Genomic DNA, 20,970 nt, shown 5'->3' on the forward strand with positions numbered 1-20,970 from the left:
ACTGTTTGACCACTCTCACCACCAGGAATCACAAACACCAGGAATCTTCAACTTCAATTGCTCCACCTGCACACTTAACATTACCCCAGAAATCACTTCTTTCAATGGTGCCCTATTCCTAAACGCAAAGCAAGAAACAGATCTTGACCCAAGTTGCGTGACATGGAGTGCCTGTTCCCTCCGGGCGAAAAAACACAAACAAATATCACAAGTCCGCTAAATGTTACCTCACTGATTCAACTGTACCCAACTCATTTCCAACCCACCCTGAAACCACAAATGGATCCACCAAAAGGCAAGGATCCACTTTCTTCAAAAATGTCATTCCTATTGGACCAGATTCTTCTTTATCATGTCCATCGATGCCAGGCTTGGGCTCCGAGCTCTTCACCACATCTTCCACCTCACGTAAACTCTTTCACTTCCATTTCACCTCCAGAACTGGAGCATGGCGCACTCTGTTTGCACTTGACACCAATCTTCATCGACACCCCATCTCCATTTTTATCACCATCTTCCTCAAATTCAAATCCAACCTCTTTCCTCATTCTCTTAAAACCTCTTCTTCCTCTTTATCCCCTCCAGTCCTCCTCAGAAATTCACCTTTCTGTATCCCTGTCCCAATATTCCTCTTCTCCCAACATTGCTTACCCAGCATTCAGCGTCCTACTTCACCGCTCAGGCTAGCTACACCCTTCTTCCTTGTTTCAACTTTCACAAGTCAACGTCACCATCTCATTCAAACGGTGGTGCAAGGTCAGTCGTACACTGCTGTCAAAACTAGCTAATCATGTCTACTGACACTTTGCCAACGCCTCCTCCATCTTAAAAAAAAAAAAAGTAATTATTTTTAATTTTTTAAATGTTTAATTAACAACAAATCAATACATAAAGCACATGAGGGAACACAAGCATACATAGATTACAAACAATGGACAATCGAGCTAGGGGGTACAATATCACATTACAATTACACAAGGACCTTAAGGGACATGCATATACTTACAATTCTATCAGCTTTTTTGTTAGTAGAGAATTTAACCGTCTTAAAATACAGTTCAATTTCTTTTTGTAGGGTACGAAAATGTGGTTTTCTGTTTGTAAATTTACATTTGTGTATATGAAATTTGGCCAAAAGAATAATGAAATTAATTACATAAAAATGATTCCGCATATTTCTATTGTATGTAAAGAATCCAAACAGTACATCTCTCCACAATAGTGTAAAATCTTCATAAATGTGTTCAATTATAAACCTACTGATGTCTTGCCACAGTTTTCGTACATGCATACAATGCCAAAAAAGATGCACACAACTGTTTCTGGGTGGTCATTACAAAAGGAGCAATTTGAGTTGATGTTTTCCTTAAACTTCTTCATATAGTGGTTGGCAGGATAATATTTATGAATAATTTTAAAGGAAACTTCCTTAATTTTGTTAATAAGTAGGTATGTGTGTGGCAACATCCAAACTTTTTCCAACAGATATTATCAATAAATCCATTCCAATAAGGCATGACATAAGGTATAGATAGATACAACATCCTGCTGAAACAAGGATCGACGCCTCCTCCATCTCTCTCAATTGAATATAGGCAGTTGACGTCAACAACCCTCATCGAATATTCAAAAAAGGATTACAATAATGAGATATATCCACCAATCCAAAGAAAGGATAGGCGGGAGGTAAAACAGCAACTCCCAGTGTTAGCACATAGTCATAATCCATCATTTTTGGTATAGGTAGCTGCAGCCCAATATAGTGACCGGAGAATGGGTGAGTCGAAAGGAGTGGATGAGTCGAAAGGAGTGGGTGTATGGAAAGCGAATCAGCTAAATGGGCAGATGTGTTGCCACTCAAGACGGTTTTGTGTGACTGATTGGGCTTCACTACGAGTTGATAGTAGGCCACCAGTGCTCTGGTGTTGTGCCTGCCAACTTGGAAGTTCAATTTGAAGTCCTACTAGGTATCATGGTCGTGTCGCCGGCGGTAGCTACGCAGACATTTATTTTCTCACACATTATTTTATTTCAAGTGGGATAGCAGCCTATACAATAAATAATTTTAACCATGTAGAAGTCATCTTGATACACATTGTAAATAAGATGTTCTTAACGGACTTGCCTAGAAAGGTTAAGTAAAAAATATATTTTTAAATGCATACATACAGTCTACTACTCAATGGGGAAGACATTGACGGTAACAACACTTTGGGACACAATACCCTTCGCTGTCGCTTGACAAGCACTACTGTCCGGCAAGTGCAACAGCATGGGAAGTAGCTACCTAGCTAATATCAGGGTGACCGTCCCAGTAAGCACACGCATACAACAACGATATACTCATCTAATACTTGTAATAAAAAATAAACTATCGTCAGTTTTGTAATTGAAAATGTACAATTATTTGTATAAAACTATGTGAAATACGACTTCGACTCATCTGGCTTAAAAACACAAGTCCAAATTATCGCTGTACAATAGCTCAATGAATGGTAATTGCATGGTAAAAAGGGAGAAAAATAAATCAAAGACTTTCGAACTAGTGATGTGTAGTTCGCAAACGAGTTGGCTCTAAGAGCCGGCTCTTGTAGGTGAACGTTGAGAACCGGCTCGCATATCAGAAGAGACACATCTATTTATAAAAATATAAACAAATTAAGATATGAATAATCAAAAGATCTAAATGAATAGAATTAACTAATTCAAAGAACGAACAAATAATAATAATATAGGCCTAAATGCTCAAGCACACACATTCGTTCTGACTGTCTGATCAGACTAACAGCCTCACTTGTTGTTCATGTCAATCAGACACGCAGTGTCAACCAATGAACCAAAGATGCGCGAGGGAGGGCCGAGCCAACTCACTCAGTCACACACTTAGCAACCAAGGAGAGAGAGAAAGGACAGTTGTGAAAACAACAGTTTGAAAATGAATCTGAAGCACAGTAGCATTTCAATCAAATTTCCATCAATCAAAGTTATTTATAAAGCCCTTCTTACATCAGCTGATGTCACAAAGTGCTGTACAGAAACCCAGCCTAAAACCCCAAACAGCAAGCAATGCAGGTGTAGAAGCACGGTGGATAGGGAAAAACTCCAATTACTAAATGTTTTATTTTGATGCGTTTTAATAATGTAGACAATATTAGAGAACAGTGTAGAATTGGCCAAAACAAAATCTCATATAAAGCCGGTTCTACATACAACCTACACCGTCATATGTGAACTGTACACCCAACTGTGAAGCTAGCTGTAGCGGAGCTTCGAGAAACTAGCGGGCCTGCTAGTGATAGTGGCGGAGCCAGTACCTCACCACTCAGTCAAGTAGGCTTACTCTGCGACCCACAGCAACGTAATCTTCTATGGTTTATGCCAAAGTCTATGTCTGTAGCAAAACAAGGCCAAATTGATATTGCATTGGCTGAAATGATTGCCACCGATTTCCAGCCATTTTCGATCGTGGAGGACAGAGACATTATAGCAATAGTCTAAATCCAATGTACACAATTCCAAGCAGGAAACCCTTTCAAAATCACTTATTCCACAACTGTATGAGAGCACACAGGCTTCAGTGTGGGAAAGAGTCCAAAAAGCTACTGCAGTTTGCCTTCCCACTGACTGCTGGACATCAAGGGTAACCACTTCTTACATGTCGGTTACATGTCACTTCATTGAAGATTTTTCGATCTCTAGCTGTCTTCTGGACTGCTTTGAGTTCAGCAACAGACACAGCTCAGAGAACTTGGCAGAGGAATTGTTGAGAGTGGCCAGAGAATGGCAAGTAGATGGAATAGTGGTCTGTAATGTTAGCAACAATGCAGCTAACACAACCAAAGCCATGAACATTTTAAAATGGACCCATCATCCATGTCTTGCCCACACAATCAACCTGATTGTAGTATTTTTTTTTTTAACACAAACAAGTCAATGACACAGTAGATATATATATATATATTTAGGTAGGAAGAGATGCTCTGAAGGTGATGAAGCCCACTGTGGACAAAGTGAAAAAGCAGCTGTGGAATACTTCCACAGGAGCACAATAGGTGCTGAGAAACTAAAGTCTACACAATGCCAGATGGGGATGCCTGAGCTGAGGCCTAAACAAGACTGCACTACAAGGTGGAATATGTTGAAGCGGTTTCTTGAGTCAAAGGATGCCATCATCTCTACCCTGGCCATTTTCAATGTCAATGCACCTGTTGATGCTCTGACCCAAGAGGAATGGGAGGTGGTGGAGGAGGTGTGCAGAGTCCTGGAACCCTTTGAGTAGGTCACTGTGGAGATCAGGGGAGAGAGGTACAGTAAGCAGTTATTACTACATCATTATTTAATCCAGTATTATACAGTGGGGCAAAAAAAGTATTTAGTCAGCCACCAATTGTGCAAGTTCTCCCACTTAAAAAGATGAAAGAGGCCTGTAATTTGCATCATAGGTACACTTCAACTATGACAGACAAAATGAGAAAAAAAATATTTGTAATGAATTTATTTGCAAATTATGGTGGAAAATAAGTATTTGGTCAATAACAAAAGTTTATCTCAATACTTTGTTATATACCCTTTGTTGGCAATGACAGAGGTCAAACGTTTTCTGTAAGTCTTCACAAGGTTTTCATACACTGTTGCTGGTATTTTGGCTCATTCCTCCATGCAGATCTCCTCTAGAGCAGTGATGTTTTGGGGCTGTTGCTGGGCAACACAGACTTTCAATGAGCAGTAGATGAGAATGTAGTATCAGTATACAAAACATGAACCTTAACTAATAAGTTACTGTTCTCTCTTCTCAGCTATGTGACAGCCTCAAAAATGATACTCCTGTGTAAGGGTCTGCAGCGAATCACAGCCAGCCACCAGAGAGAAGCAAATGTAACCACAGGACATGTGACAGAGTTGATGGACACCCTATGTTCATCAATGGACAGAAAGTTCCACAGAATGGAATATAATCACGTGCTATCAGAAACCGCTGCACTTGACCCCATGTTTAAGAAGTTAGCCTTCAGTGATGCCAGAGCGATTGATGAGGCTCTTCAAAGAATAACCTCAGCAGCAGGGAGGTACAGCCCCAGCAGTCAGCTGGCTCAGGCACCAGGGCAACAGGAAGAAGAGGGATCAGATGGAGCAGAAGCACCAGCAGTAGTGCCACAAACATCTGCTGTTTGGATGCTCTTTGACGAGAGAGCAACTGGTGATGCAGCACAAAGGAACCTCTCAGCAGATGCCATCATGGAGGTCCGATCCTATTTGGAGGAGCCCCTCCTCTGTCATTTATTTTTCTTTGATATGGTGAAATATTATATTATGCTGTTTAGATTCAAATCGTTTTGAATGGTTAGATTTACATGCACTTTGTTATTATACATTAAAAAGTTATACTTTAAATGCAAATGTTTAATAGCATTCTTTTTCATAACAAACGAATGCATTTTTAAATACATTTTGGTTAAGGTAGAGTATGATTTAATTTAATAATTTAATTAGAATTGTTTTAACACCAATCATAGTCAAACTATTGCAAACTGTTTGACTTGACAAAATACAAAACATATCTTTTTTAAAGAGCCGTTTGGGAGCCAAAAGAGCCGGCTCTTTTTGGTAAGCTGAGCCAAACGAGCCGGCTCACTGAAAAGAACCGGAATGTCCATCACTACTTGTAAGCAGAGCGCTTGACACGCCCACTACTTTCCTTTCGACACACCGACTCGCCCATATTCCGATATTGGGACGCAACTACCCCATTCTCACTAAAACACTAAGTTATGGCACAAATCGTACTTGATGTGTTCTCTACACTTCCTCACGTTTTTCTATGGGTTTAGCGATGTGAAATTGACATTCAAGGCACATTACCGCCATAGAGTGGGAGGAACTGATTCAAGTACTCATACATTTGTTTCCCCTCCCCATCATTGTTTTAATGTATGTACAGTATTTAAAAAAAAATGTACTAGTAGCAATCTTAGCTGAAAAAAGTTTTAAATGATCTTATATATATTTCTTTCAGGTGTAGGGGATTTGTTTTGTTAGTGCAGTGCTCATAAATCCCCACTAGATATCACAGGTCGCACTTCATAAACCCATCAACAATTTGCAACAAGGTTGTCTATACAAATATTTCAATTGAGTTCAGACTTTCTTTTGATTTCCTGATCATAATATATTTCTATGATTTAACACTAAAGAACAACATGATACAAACACACACATTACAATACACAATGTTGGCAGCTTTAATAATCAGATCTACAGTACCACCATTTCAGGGACAAGAGTGCAATTGGTAATTTACTGTGAAATGTCATTAGTATTGGAAGGTTCAAAACTCCATCAGGTGTGTGTATGGTCCGTTAGTATCTAGCTTCAGCACTTGTCTGTTCCCATATGTTCCATGTTTGACGATCATCCCAGTCTCACTACTGTTACTGGACAAAGCCAGTTCCTTCTCACACAGGGAGACAAAGTTAGAATAGAGCTGTAGGCCCTCTTCTTTCCCAATGTTATGGTGGTACTGCATGCCCTTCCCTTTGGCCTTGCCTCCCAGTGTAGCCTGAGGCACAATGAGGACGTTCCCAGGCAGGTCCAACACTGACACATACTTCCCAGAGTCAGCTTCACACAGCTTCAAGTTGAGCAGAGTGTTCACTGTGGAGTAGAGCAGAGGGATCAATAACCATTCAGTACTAGCAACATTGCTTTACGATTCCTTGAAGAACAGTGACAGTGAAGCCCAGGTAGTTGCTTTTATTGCAGTATTATCCAAAAACTGTAAAAAGCACAATAAATACCGATTTTTTGAATAATTTCCTCTGTAGCGCCTTTAAAAAAGCAGATGTAGACCACCATCCCTCTGTCAATCTGAAAACATGAAATCTTATGAGCAGCCCATCACCCAAATATTATTTTAGGCAAGGTGCAAATCTTATTCTCAGCAGGCAGACCATATTTGCATTTAAGAAAGTAGTAGAAGATAATTCAATAGTACCTCCACCCATTCAGCCTCAGACTGATCATCTGCAGGTTTGACTTGAAGCCTTGCATAGAGACACTGCTGAAGAACAGTTCTTGCTAGTGGAGAACCTGCCTTTTCAGTCATTTTGAAATGATATCTGCCTGTTTCAGATTATAAAGCACAAGAGGACTCGTAAAAAAAACTCACTTTTAAAAGGGACAGTGAAGGAAAATAACAGAAGAGACACGAAAACGTTCGTGTCTCTGACACTCGCTTCCGGGTGAGTCTCCTCCTGACGCGCAGTTAACAAGTATACGTCATAGAAAATCGACATGCACTTCAACAATAACCTATTTTTTCTATGGCAATAACACAAGATGGCTCACTGTAGCTACAGTAAATTCTCACATTTATTAAAATTAACAACCGCTAACCTAAATAAACCAACAGTGTTATGGACAGGGAGAGACGTTCAACATGCTCCACAAAGCGGCAAATATTTCATACGTTTTCATAAGGTAATATTCTAGCTCTTGCTAAAATTGTTTACAACTAACTAGCGAACTAAACTCCACTCCATGGAGTGTTGTTTAGTTCGCTACCACTAACTAGCTAGGGAGCTTTCTACATGCTAGCTAAGTAAATGCTATCAAGTTCACTCTGATTCACCCTACATAGCTAGTTAGCTAATCATTGCAAGCCATTGAGGCCAATTATGTAGCATGTTTGTTTACGTATCTGTATAACTATAACTAATTATAACTAACAGCAACACTATAAGATTTACATCATGTATATACAGTACCAGTCAAAACTTTGGAAACACCTACTAATTCAAGGGTTTTTCTTTATTTTTAATATTTTCTACATTGTAGAATAATCGACCTTCGGATGTCGTTCTCTCAGCCAGCAACATGAGGAATGCTTTTCCAACAGTCTTCAAGGAGTTCACACATATGCTGAGCATTTGTTGGCTGCTTTTCCTTCACTCTGCGGTCCAACTCATCCCAAACCAGCTCAATTGGGTTGAGGTCGAGTGATTGTGGAGGCCAGGTCAATTGATAGCCCTTACACAGCCAGGAGGTGTGTTTTGGACATTATCCTGTTGAAAAACAAATGATAGTCCCACCAAGCGCAAACTAGATGGGATGGCTTATCGCTGCAGAATGCTGTGGTAGCCATGCTGGTTAAGTGTGCCTTGAATTCTAAATAAATCACTGGCAGTGTCACCAGCAAACCACCATCACACCTCCTCCTCTATGGTTCATGGAGGGAACCACACATGACGAGATCACCCGTTCACCTACTCTGCGTTTCACAAAGACACGGCGGTTGGAACCAAAAATCTCAAATTTGTCTCATCAGACCAAAGGACAGATTTCCACCGGTCTAATGTCCATTGCTCGTGTTTCTTGGCCCAAGCAAGGCTCTTCTTATTATTGGTGTCCTTTAGTAGTGGTTTCTTTGCAGCGATTCGACCATGAAGGCCTGATTCACGCAATCTCCTCTGAACAGTTGATGTTGAGATGTGTCTGTTACTTGATCTCTGTGAAGCATTTATTTGGGCTGCAATCTGAGGTGCAGTTAACTCTAATGAACTTATCCTTTGCAGCAGAGGTAACTCTGGGTCTTCCCTTCCTGTGGCGGTCCTCACGAGAGCCAGTTACATCATAGAGCTTGGTGGTTTTTGCGACTGCACTTGGAGAAACATTCAAAGTTCTTGACATTTTCCCAGATTGACTGACCTTCATGTCTTAAAGTAATGATGGACTGTCGTTTCTCTTTGCTTATTTGAGCTGTTCTTACCATAAAATGGACTTGGTCTTTTGCCAAATAGGGCTATCTTCTGTATACCACCCTTACCTTGTCACAACACAATTGATTGGCTCAAACGCATTAAGGAAAGAAATTTCACAGATTAACAAGGCACAACTGTTATTTGAAATGCATTCCAGGTGAATACCTCATGAAGCTGGCTGAGGAGAATCCAAGCGTGTGCAAATCTGTTCAAACGCATCAAGAAGGAAATAAATGTACTTTTAACAAAGCACACCTGTTAATTGAAATGCATTCCAGGTGATTTATCCAGAACCAATTCCAGTCCCCAAATCCAGAACTAATTCAAGAAAAGCGCACAGTATTATATAGAGCCATGGGCGGGTTGGAGCGAGCGGTCGCATCGGCACTTCGCTCCGCAGGTAGTATAACTTTTTCATTACATTTCATTATAGCACAACGGTTTGTTTTGTCTAATCTTAGCAATTTCTTCTTAGCTAGCTACATAGCCGTCTTTGTATCAAAGATAATTGCGTAATTATCGTATTTCGCCGTCCTAACGTAGTCTTCACTAGCCAGCTAGCTAACGTCCACCGATTAGCTGCACTGGAGAAACTATTACACTCAACTGAACGACTTGATTAGTGTAGTGTTAGCTAGCTACATAGCTGTCTTTGCTGTCTAAGACCACACACTCTAAACTACACGTTCCGTTGAGTGTTCGCTCTCATCCAACACCTCCCACACTGCCCCTACTCGGATGGTATCGCGCCGTCCCAACCTTCGCTCTCTCTCCCCCGCTACTCTCTCCTCTTCCATCCTATCATCTCTTCCCTCTGCTCAAACCTTCTCCAACCTATCTCCTGATTCTGCCTCCTCAACCCTCCTCTCCTCCCTCTCTGCATCCTTTGACTCTCTATGTCCCCTATCCTCCAGGCCGGCTCGGTCCTCCCCTCCCGCTCCGTGGCTCGATGACTCATTGCGAGCTCACAGAACAGGGCTCCGGGCAGCCGAACGGAAATGGCGGAAAACTCGCCTCCCTGCGGACCTGGCATCCTTTCACTCCCTCCTCTCTACATTTTCCTCCTCTGTCTCTGCTGCTAAAGCCACTTTCTACCACTCTAAATTCCAAGCATCTGCCTCCAACCCTAGGAAGCTCTTTGCCACCTTCTCCTCCCTCCTGTATCCTCCTCCCTCCCCCTCCTCCCTCTCTGCAGATGACTTCGTCAACCATTTTGAAAAGAAGGTCGACGACATCCGATCCTCGTTTGCTAAGTCAAACGACACCGCTGGTTCTGCTCACACTGCCCTACCCTGTGCTCTGACCTCTTTCTCCCCTCTCTCTCCAGATGAAATCTCGCATCTTGTGACGGCCGGCCGCCCAACAACCTGCCCGCTTGACATTTACATTACATTTAAGTCATTTACCAGACGCTCTTATCCAGAGCGACTTACAAATTGGTGCATTCACCTTATGACATCCAGTGGGACAGTCACTTAACAATAGTGCATCTAAAACTTAGGGGGGGGGGTGAGAGGGATTACTTATCCTATCCTAGGTATTCCTTAAAGAGGTGGGGTTTCAGGTGTCTCCGGAAGGTGGTGATTGACTCCGCTGTCCTGGCGTCGTGAGGGAGTTTGTTCCACCATTGGGGGGCCAGGGCAGCGAACAGTTTTGACTGGGCTGAGCGGGAGCTGTACTTCCTCAGTGGTAGGGAGGCGAGCAGGCCAGAGGTGGATGAACGCAGTGCCCTTGTTTGGGTGTAGGGCCTGATCAGAGCCTGGAGGTACTGAGGTGCCGTTCCCCTCCCCTCCTCTCTTCTCCAGACCATTTCCGGAGACCTTCTCCCTTACCTCACCTCGCTCATCAACTCATCCCTGACCGCTGGCTACGTCCCTTCCGTCTTCAAGAGAGCGAGAGTTGCACCCCTTCTGAAAAAACCTACACTCGATCCCTCCGATGTCAACAATTACAGACCAGTATCCCTTCTTTCTTTTCTCTCCAAAACTCTTGAACGTGCCGTCCTTGGCCAGCTCTCCCGCTATCTCTCTCTGAATGACCTTCTTGATCCAAATCAGTCAGGTTTCAAGACTAGTCATTCAACTGAGACTGCTCTCCTCTGTATCACGGAGGCGCTCCGCACTGCTAAAGCTAACTCTCCTCTGCTCTCATCCTTCTAGATCTATCGGCTGCCTTCGATACTGTGAACCATCAGATCCTCCTCTCCACCCTCTCCGAGTTGGGCATCTCCGGCGCGGCCCACGCTTGGATTGCGTCCTACCTGACAGGTCGCTCCTACCAGGTGGCGTGGCGAGAATCTGTCTCCTCACCACGCGCTCTCACCACTGGTGTCCCCCAGGGCTCTGTTCTAGGCCCTCTCCTATTCTCGCTATACACCAAGTCACTTGGCTCTGTCATAACCTCACATGGTCTCTCCTATCATTGCTATGCAGACGACACACAAATAATCTTCTCCTTTCCCCCTTCTGATGACCAGGTGGCGAATCGCATCTCTGCATGTCTGGCAGACATATCAGTGTGGATGACGGATCACCACCTCAAGCTGAACCTCGGCAAGACGGAGCTGCTCTTCCTCCCGGGGAAGGACTGCCCGTTCCATGATCTCGCCATCACGGTTGACAACTCCATTGTGTCCTCCTCCCAGAGCGCTAAGAACCTTGGCGTGATCCTGGACAACACCCTGCCGTTCTCAACCAACATCAAGGCGGTGGCCCGTTCCTGTAGGTTCATGCTCTACAACATCCGCAGAGTACAACCCTGCCTCACACAGGAAGCGGCGCAGGTCCTAATCCAGGCACTTGTCATCTCCCGTCTGGATTACTGCAACTCGCTGTTGGCTGGGCTCCCTGCCTGTGCCATTAAACCCCTTCAACTCATCCAGAACGCCGCAGCCCGTCTGGTGTTCAACCTTCCCAAGTTCTCTCACGTCACCCCGCTCCTCCGTTCTCTCCACTGGCTTCCAGTTGAAGCTCGCATCCGCTACAAGACCATGGTGCTTGCCTACGGAGCTGTGAGGGGAACGGCACCTCAGTACCTCCAGGCTCTGATCAGGCCCTACACCCAAACAAGGGCACTGCGTTCATCCACCTCTGGCCTGCTCGCCTCCCTACCACTGAGGAAGTACAGCTCCCGCTCAGCCCAGTCAAAACTGTTCGCTGCTCTGGCCCCCAATGGTGGAACAAACTCCCTCACGACGCCAGGACAGCGGAGTCAATCACCACCTTCCGGAGACACCTGAAACCCCACCTCTTTAAGGAATACCTAGGATAGGATAAGTAATCCCTCTCACCCCCCTTCAAGATTTAGATGCACTATTGTAAAGTGACTGTTCCACTGGATGTCATAAGGTGAATGCACCAATTTGTAAGTCGCTCTGGATAAGAGCGTCTGCTAAATGACTTAAATGTAAATGTAATGCTATTGCAGGGAACTCCGTTCCATCTAATATTGCTCAAATAAACAACAAACCTGGTTTTTAAAAACAGATAAAGCAACAGCTCACAGCCTCTCCCTTATTTGACCTATTAGATAGTTTGTATGTACTGATATGTAAGCTATGTGTGCCTTTTTTTAAATGTATGTAGTTCTGTCCTTGAGCTGTTCTTGTCTAATGATGTTCTGTATTACGTCATTATGTTTCATGTTTTGTGTGGACCCCAGGAACAGTAGCTGCTGCTTTTGCAACAGCTAATGAGGATCCTAATAAAATACCAATACCTCATGAAACTGGTTGAGAGAATGCCAAGAGTGTGCAAAGCTGTCGTCAAGGCAAAGGGTGGCTATTTGAAGAATCTCAAATATATTTGTACTTGTTTAACACTTTTTTGGTTACTACATGATTCTATATGTGTTATTTCATAGTTTTGCTGTCTTCGCTATTATTCTACAATGTAGAAAATAGTAAAAAATAAAGAAAACCCCTGAATGAGTAGGTGCTCCAAATGTTTGACGGGTACTGTATATACAAGTTACATTCAAGTTTATCATGTGTTGTTGATAAACTCACTTGCTCATTCCATGATGAATTTACGCAACTCTAACACTCTGTACTCCCCAGACCTCAGGTCCTGAGAGGTCGTTGCCGGAGAGACAGAAGCAGCACATGGCTCGTGGCTTGCCCAAACAAAAGCCCATTGCTGGAGTGAAACAAGTTATTGTGGTGGCCTCAGGGAAGGGGGGTGTTGGGAAATCAACCACTGCAGGTAAGCAGGTTCTTATCGGGCTCTCTGTGCTGCTCATTCATGAAACATTTGCACAAATGTGTACAATTTGCATACATTTCAACAGACAGTGGTTTGGCCTGATCTTTCTGTCTTTATGAAATATATATTTTTATACAGTGTAGTCATTTGCTAGCCTACAACCTTTTTCCTCCCCTCAACAGTGAATTTGGCCCTTGGACTCACAGCTAATGATCCAGTAAGGAAAGCACCATTATTAATTTGCACATTTTGTCATTACTGTTGCATACCAATTTTTGCCCAACATGGGTATGCAGAACCATGACAATCTCTCTCTCTCTCACTACATTGTCACTCAGTGTCTCTTCATGTCTCTTTTCTGCACACAGAGTAAAACTGTGGGCATCTTAGACGCTGATGTTTACGGTCCCTCAATTCCTAAGCTGATGAGCCTGAAGGGGAACCCAGAACTAACTGACAGTAGGAGACATCAATCTGCATGTAGTCTAGCCTGAGGAATAACAAGGATGTTTTAGATGTATCCATTCATTACAGAGATCAAACTGAAAAGACAACCTATGTTTTCTTTGTGTTTTCAGACAACCTAATGAGACCACTTATGAATTTTGGGATTCCTTGGTGAGTAAATGTATCTCCAATTGCCAGTGACAGGGGAGGTAAGCAAACAAATAAACCATTGAGTCATTGACTGTCATGTCCATCTCTCATCCTTCTGTCCTCAGTATGTCCATGGGGTTTCTGGTAGAGGATATTGCACCCATTGTCTGGAGGGGCCTGATGGTGATGTCAGCTATAGAGAAGCTACTTAGACAGGTGGGAGAGACTGATCGTTCATGTACACTGACCTCCAAAGGCAAAGTGCGGTAACTACGAATTTGGTTCAAAATCTTTGGTCTGTTGTAATGGCCTTGTGTATATATAAGTAGTAAGGCCCGAGGTGGTGTGGTATATTTCCAATATTCCACGGCTAAGGGCTGTTCTTAAGCACAGTGCAATGCAGAGTGCCTGGACACAGCCCTTAGCCGTGGTATATTGGGCATATACCACAAACTCCCTAGGTGTCTTATTGCTATTATAAACTGGTTACAAACTTAATTATAGCAGTAAAAGTATATGTTTTGTCATACCTGTGGTATAAGGTCTGATATACCGTGTCTGTCAGCCAATCAGCATTCAGGGCTTGATCCACAAATTTATTATCTCATTAACGTGTTTTTTTGTTTTCTGAGACAAGAACAAGCCAGTCGATCAGAATATATCATAAAGTACCAGAATTTAAACAGAAAGACGTTGAAGTGAGATTTTGCAGTAAACATTTGTTGTTAATGCACTTTGCTTTTGTAGGACAGTACAGTAATCCGTGTTAGTTTTTATACTATATACTACATGTCATTTTTTTGTTACCTATGCAGGTAGATTGGGGACTGCTGGACTACCTGGTTATTGACATGCCACCTGGGACTGGAGATGTTCAGTTATCAATCACTCAGAACGTCCCAATAGCAGGGGCAGTGATCGTGTCCACTCCTCAGGATATTGCCTTGCTGGATGCACGCAGAGGTGCAGAAATGTTCAGAAAGGTCAATGTACCGGTAAGAGCTTTGGATGCTAAATGCCCCTTTATTCTTACTTCAATTCTTTTCAAATGACCTTGGTAAGGACAAAATACACATTTGTGAGATGTTTATCTATGCACACTGAACAAAAAAATAAATGCAACATGCAACAATTTCAAAGATTTTACTGAGTTACAGTTCATATAAGGAAATCAGTCAATTGAAATAAATCCATTAGGCCCTAATCTATGGATTTCACATGACCTAGGAATACAGATTTCAGTCAAGCTTGAAATCTCCATTGCTAACTATAACATTTTCCACCAAGATAGAACTGCCAAAGGGGGCGGTGTTGCAATCTACTGCAAAGATAGCCTGCAGAGTTCTGTATTACTATCCAAGTCTGTACCCAAACAATTCGAGCTTCTACTTCTAAAAATTCACCTTTCCAGAAACAAGTCTCTCACTGTTGCCGCTTGCTATAGACCTCCCTCTGCCCCCAGCTGTGCCCTCGATACCATACCTTCCGGAGACACCTGAAACCCCACCTCTTTAAGGAATACCTAGGATAGGTTAAGTAATCCCTCTCACCCCACCCCCCCTAAGTTTTAGATGCACTATTGTTAAGTGACTGTCCCACTGGATGTCATAAGGTGAATGCACCAATTTGTAAGTCGCTCTGGATAAGAGCGTCTGCTAAATGACTTAAATGTAAATGTAATATGTGAATTGATTGCCCCCCATCTATCTTCTGAGCTCGTGCTACTAGGTGACCTAAACTGGGACATGCTTAACACCCCGGCCATCCTACAATCCAAGATTGATGCCCTCAATCTCACACAAATTATCGATGAACCTACCAGGTACAACTCCAAATCCATGAACATGGGCACCCTCATAGATGTCATCCTAACTAACTCGCCCTCCAAATACACCTCTGCTGTTTTCAATCAAGATCTCAGCAATCACTGCCTCATTGCCTGCATCCGTAATGGGTCTGCAACCAAACGACCACCCCTCATCACTGTCAAACGCTCCATAAAACTGCGAGTAGGCCTTTCTAATTGACCTGGCCGGGGTATCCTGGAATGACATTGACCTCATCCCGTCAGTAGATGATGCCTGGCTATTCTTTTAAATGTGCCTTCCTCACCATCTTAAATAAGCATGCCCCATAAAAAAATGAACTAGGAATAGATATAGTCCTTGGTTCACTCCAGACCTGTCTTTCCTTGACCAGCACAAAAACATCCTGTGGCGTTCTGCATTAGCATCAAATAACCCCCGTGATATGCAACTTTTCAGGGAAGTTAGGAACAAATATACACAGGCAGTTAGGAAAGCTAAGGCTAGCTTTTTCAAACAGAAATTTGCATCCTGTAGTACTAACTCAAAAATGTTCTGGGACACTGTAAAGTCCATGGAGAATAAGAGCACCTCCTCCCAGCTGCCCACTGCTCTGAGGTTAGGAAACACTATAGTGATAAATCCACTATAATTGAGAATTTCAATAAGCATTTCTCTACGGCTGGCCATGCTTTCCACCTGGCTACCCCTTCCCCGGTCAACTGCCAGCACCCTCCACAGCAACCCGCCAAAGCCCTCACCATTTCTGCTTTACCCAATTCCAGATAGCTGATGTTCTGAAAGAGCTGCAAAATCTGGACCCCTACAAATCAACCGGGCTAGACAATCTGGACCCTCTCTTTCTAAAATTATCTGCCGAAATTGTTGCAACCCCTATTACTAGCCTTTTCAACCTCTCTTTCGTATCGTCTGAGATTCCCAATGATTGGAAAGCTGCCGCGGTCATCCCCCTCTTCAAAGGGGGTGACACTCTAGACCCAAACTGCTACAGACCTATATCTATCCTACCCTGTCTTTCTAAGGTCTTCGAAAGCCAAGTTAACAGATTACCGACCATTTTGAATCCCACCGTACCTTCTCCACTATGCAATCTGGTTTCAGAACTGGTCATGGGTGCATCTCAGCCACGCTCAAGGTCCTAACCGACATCATAACCGCCATCGATAAAAGACATTACTGTGCAGCCGTATTCATCGACCTGGCGAAGGCTTTTGACTCTGTCAATCACCACATTCTTATTGGCAGACTCGACAGCCTTGGTTTCTCAAATGATTGCCTCACATGGTTTACCAACTACTTCTCTGATAGAGTTCAGTGTGTCAAATCGGAGGGCCTGTTGTCCGGACCTCTGGCAGTCTCTATGGGGCTGCCACAGGGTTCAATCCTCGGGCCGACTCTCTTCTCTGTATACAATGATGTTGCTTTTGCTGCTGGTGATTCTTTGGTACACCTCTACGCAGACGACACCATTCTGTATACTTCTGGCCCCTCTTTGGACACTGTGTTAACTAACCTCTAGACGAGCTTCAATGCCATACAACTCTCCTTCCGTGGCCTCCAACTGCTCTTAAACGAAGGGGAAACTAAATGCATGCTATTCAACCCTGCCCTCTCCTGCTCGCCCGTCCAGCATCATTACTCTGGACGGCTCTGACTTAGAATACGTGGATAACTACAAATACCTAGGTGTCTGGTTAGACTGTAAACTCTCCTTCCAGACTCACATTAAGCATCTCCAATCCAAAATTAAATCTAGAATTGGCTTCCTATATCGCAACAAAGCATCCTTCACTCATGCTGCCAAACATACCCTCGTAAAACTGACCATCCTACCGATCCTCGACTTCGGTGATGTCATCTATAAAATAGCCTCCAACACTCTATTCAACAAACTGGATGCAGTCTATCACAGTGCCATCCGTTTTTCACCAAAGTCCCATACACTATCCACCATTGCGACCTGTACGCTCTCGTTGGTTGGCCCTCGCTTCATACTCGTCGCCAAACCCACTGGCTACAGGTTATCTACAAGTCTCTACTAGGTAAAGCCCCGTCTTATCTCAGCTCACTGGTCACCATAGCAGCACCCACTCGTAGCAGGCACTCCAGCAGGTATATCTCACTGGTCATCCCCAAAGCCAATTTCTCCTTTGGTCGTCTTTCCTTCCAGTTCTCTGCTGCCAATGACTGGAACGAACTACAATAATCTCTGAAGTTGGAGACTCATATCTCCCTCACTAGCTTTAAGCGCCAGCTGTCAGAGCAGCTCACAGATCACTGCACCTGTACATAGCCCATATGTAAACAGCCCATCTATCTACCTACCTCATCCCCATACAGTATTTATTTATTTATCTTGCTCCTTTGCACCCCAGTATCTCTACTTGCACATTCATCTTCTGCACATCTACCATTCCAGTGTTTCAATTGCTATATTGTAATTACTTCGCCACCACGGCCTACTTATTGCCTTAACTCCCTTATCTTACCTCACTGTACATAGACATTTTGTTTTCTTTTGTTCCGCTGTATTATTGACTATGTTTTGTTTATTCCATGTGTAACTCTGTGTTGTTGTATGTGTCGAATTGCTATGCTTTATCTTGGCCAGGTCGCAGTTGCAAATGAGAACTTGTTCTCAACTAGCCTGCCTGGTTAAATAAAGGTCAAATAAAATACATTTAAAAAAAACTGCATCTGTTGGTAACAGATAACTTAAAAAATAGGTAGGGGCGTGGGTCAGAAAACCAGTCCGTATCTGGTGTGACCACCATTTGTCTCATGCAGCGTGACACATCTGCTTCACATAGAGTTGATAAGGCTGTGGACTGTGGAATGTTGTCCCACTCCTCTTCAATGGCTGTGTGAAGTGGCTGGATATTTGCGGGAACTGGAACACGCTCTCATATACGTCGATCCAGAACATCCCAAACATGCTCAATGGGTGACATGTCTGGTGACTATATAGGCCATGGAAGAACTGGGACATTTTCAGCTTCCAGGAATTGTGATCAGATCTTTGCGACATGGGGCCATGCATTATCATTATGAGGTGATTGCGGCAGGATCAATGGCACGACAGTGGGCCTCAGGATCTCGTCACGGTATCTTTGTGAATTCAAATTGCCATCGATTAAAATGCAATTGTGTTCGTTGTTCATAGCTTACGCATGCCAATACCATAACCCCACCTCCACCATGCGGCACTCACGGTGGCATCACCAAATGTTGACATCCGCAAACCGCTCGCCTACACAACACCATACAGGCTGTCTGCCATCTGCCTGGTGCAGTTGACACCAGGAGTAATCCGTGAAGAGCACACTTCTCCAGCGTGCCAGTGGCCATTGAAGGTGAGCATTTGCCAACTGAAGTCGGTTACGACGCCGAGTTGCAATCAGGTCAAGACCCTGGTGAGGAAAACGAGCATGCATATTAGCTTCCCTGAGATGGTGTCACGCCCTGACCACAGAGAGCCCTCGGGGTTCTCTATGGTGTAATAGGTCAGAGCGTGACTAGGGGTGTTTTATAGTTATTATAGTTCTATGTTGGTGTGTGAGCATGGTTCCCAATTGGAGGCAGCTGATATATCGTTGCCTCTAATTGGGGATCATACTTAGTGTGTCCCTTTTCCCACCTGCGTTGTGGGATATTGATTTTATATAGTGCCTATGTGCGCTACGTATTTGCACGTTTGTTAATTCTTTGCTGTTTTTTGGAAGTTTCACTTTTAAAAATATGTGGAACTCTACTCACGCTGTGCCTTGGTCCACTTATTTATCATGACAGATCGTGACAGATGGTTTCTGAAGGTTTTGCAGAAATTCTTCAGTTGTGCAAACCCACAGTTTCATCAGCCGTCCGGGTGGCTCGTCTCAGATCATCCCACAGGAAAAGAAGCCAGATGTTGAGTACCTGGGCTGGCATGGTTACACATGTTCTGCAGTTTTGAGGCCCGGTTGGATCTACTGCTAAATTCTCTAAAATGACGTTGGAGGTGGCTTATGGTAGAGAAATGAACATGAAATGAACAGCTCTGGTGGATATTCCTGCAGCCAGCCTGCCAATTGCATGCTCCCTCAAAACTTGAGACATCGGTGGCGTTGTGTGACAAAACTGCACATTTTAGAGTGGCCAGCACAAGGTGCACCTGTGTAATGATCATGCTGTTTCATCTGCTTCTTGTCAGGTGGATGTATTATCCTGGCCAAGGAGAAATGCTCACTAACAGGGAGAAATACACTTTTTGTGCATATGGAAAATGTCTGGGATCTTTTATTTCAGCTCATGAAACGTAGGACCAACACTACATGTTGCATTTAAAAAAATATATATGTGTATATTTATATATATGTCACATCTCATAGGTCCTGGGCATAGTCCAGAATATGAGCGTGTTTCAGTGCCCCAAGTGTAACCACCAGACCCACATCTTTGGGGCAGATGGAGCAAGGACCCTTGCTGATACTCTGGGAGTACAAGTATTGGGTAAGATCCATTTCAAACATAAATCATTACAGATTTCATTATTTCTCTCAATCTCAGATCTAATAGAATGATAGTATAGTGTAGAGACTGATGTCTCTCCCTCCTCTGTCTAGGAGACATTCCTCTACACCTGAGCATCAGAGAGATGTCAGACAGAGGCCAGCCTGTAGTGGTGTCCTCACCTGACAGCCCTGAGGTTGGTATGCTGCTTGGATGACAATAGATAGTCAAGATAAATATTGGCAATGTTGGAAAACAAACAGTGTATTCTTCACCATAACATTGTATACATTTTACACTTTTGAGAGTTTGCCATGTTAGTTTTCTACCTGGGTTTGTTTAATATGTCTGCCTATGCCCATTGTTTTAGGCTGAGGCCTACAGAAAGGTGGCGACTGCCGTGGTCCAGCGTCTAGAAGAACTATCTGGTTGAGTTATTGCCCTCCACTGTGTAGGACAACTGGACAACTCGTCATCTACAGGAGATTCAGTGCATTCGGAAAGTATTCAGACCCCTTAACTTTTTCCACATTTTGTTACTCTAAAATGGATTAAATATTTTTTTTCCCCCTCATCAATTTACACACACTACCCATAATGACAAAGCAAAACAGGTTTTTCATTTTTTTTTTTTTTGCAAATGTATAAAATAAAATAAAAATGATATAACATTTACATAAGTATTCAGACCCTACTCAATACTTTGTTACAGCCTCAAGTCTTTTTCGATCGATTACAGCCTTGAGTCTTCTTGGGTATGACGCTACAAGCTTGCCACACCTGTATTTGGGGAGTTTCTCCTATTCTTCTCTGCAGATCCCCTCAAGCTCTGTCAGGTTGGATGGGGAGCGTCACTGCACTGCTATTTTCAGGTCTCTCCAAAGATGTTCAAGTCCGGGCTCTAGCTGGGCCACTCAAGGACATTGAGAGACTTGTCCCGAAGCCACACCTGTGTTGTATTGGCTGTGCGCTTAGGGTCGTTGTCCTGTTGGAAGATGAACCTTCAACCCAGTCTGAGGTCCTGAGCGCTCTGGAGCGGGTTTTCATCAAGGATCTCGCTGTACTTCGTTCATCTTTCCCTCGATCCTGAGAAGTCTCCCA

General features: G+C 43.5%; 2 protein-coding genes across 2 annotated transcripts; one reads left to right on the forward strand and one right to left on the reverse strand.

The window, feature by feature from the left end:
* Positions 1 to 6,225: 6,225 nt before the first annotated feature.
* Positions 6,226 to 7,255, reverse strand: dtd2 (D-aminoacyl-tRNA deacylase 2). Its single transcript, XM_046309637.1, has 3 exons — positions 6,992 to 7,255; positions 6,795 to 6,864; positions 6,226 to 6,651 (listed from the first exon to the last, which is right to left on the reverse strand). The coding sequence occupies exons 1-3, from the start codon at positions 7,100 to 7,102 to the stop codon at positions 6,326 to 6,328; spliced, it is 507 nt and encodes a 168-aa protein (XP_046165593.1). The 5' UTR covers positions 7,103 to 7,255; the 3' UTR covers positions 6,226 to 6,325.
* A 26-nt stretch (positions 7,256 to 7,281) lies between these two features.
* nubpl (nucleotide binding protein-like) lies at positions 7,282 to 20,482 on the forward strand. Its single transcript, XM_046309636.1, has 10 exons — positions 7,282 to 7,476; positions 12,814 to 12,958; positions 13,141 to 13,175; positions 13,327 to 13,417; positions 13,537 to 13,576; positions 13,681 to 13,771; positions 14,371 to 14,550; positions 19,749 to 19,869; positions 19,983 to 20,065; positions 20,240 to 20,482. Exons 1-10 carry the CDS (start codon positions 7,336 to 7,338, stop codon positions 20,300 to 20,302), a joined length of 990 nt encoding a protein of 329 aa, XP_046165592.1. The 5' UTR covers positions 7,282 to 7,335; the 3' UTR covers positions 20,303 to 20,482.
* Positions 20,483 to 20,970: the final 488 nt, after the last annotated feature.

This window comes from Oncorhynchus gorbuscha, linkage group LG17 (genome assembly GCF_021184085.1).
Source record: "Oncorhynchus gorbuscha isolate QuinsamMale2020 ecotype Even-year linkage group LG17, OgorEven_v1.0, whole genome shotgun sequence".
NCBI classification, from domain to species: domain Eukaryota; kingdom Metazoa; phylum Chordata; class Actinopteri; order Salmoniformes; family Salmonidae; genus Oncorhynchus; species Oncorhynchus gorbuscha.

What these genes read in the sequence shown, in the direction of transcription:
- dtd2 (XM_046309637.1), bottom strand. Translation starts at nt 7,102, where the DNA reads ATGACTGAAAAGGCAGGTTCTCCACTAGCAAGAACTGTTCTTCAGCAG. An exon ending in CTGAGGCTGAATGGGTGGAG is followed by an intron (nt 6,865 to 6,991) that starts GTACTATTGAAT and finishes TCATGTTTTCAG; the next exon opens with ATTGACAGAGGGATGGTGGT. An exon ending in GGAAATTATTCAAAAAATCG is followed by an intron (nt 6,652 to 6,794) that starts GTATTTATTGTG and finishes TCTACTCCACAG; the next exon opens with TGAACACTCTGCTCAACTTG.
- nubpl (XM_046309636.1), top strand. Translation starts at nt 7,336, where the DNA reads ATGGCTCACTGTAGCTACAGTAAATTCTCACATTTATTAAAATTAACA. An exon ending in TGGGAAATCAACCACTGCAG is followed by an intron (nt 12,959 to 13,140) that starts GTAAGCAGGTTC and finishes TCCCCTCAACAG; the next exon opens with TGAATTTGGCCCTTGGACTC. An exon ending in ATGAATTTTGGGATTCCTTG is followed by an intron (nt 13,577 to 13,680) that starts GTGAGTAAATGT and finishes TTCTGTCCTCAG; the next exon opens with TATGTCCATGGGGTTTCTGG.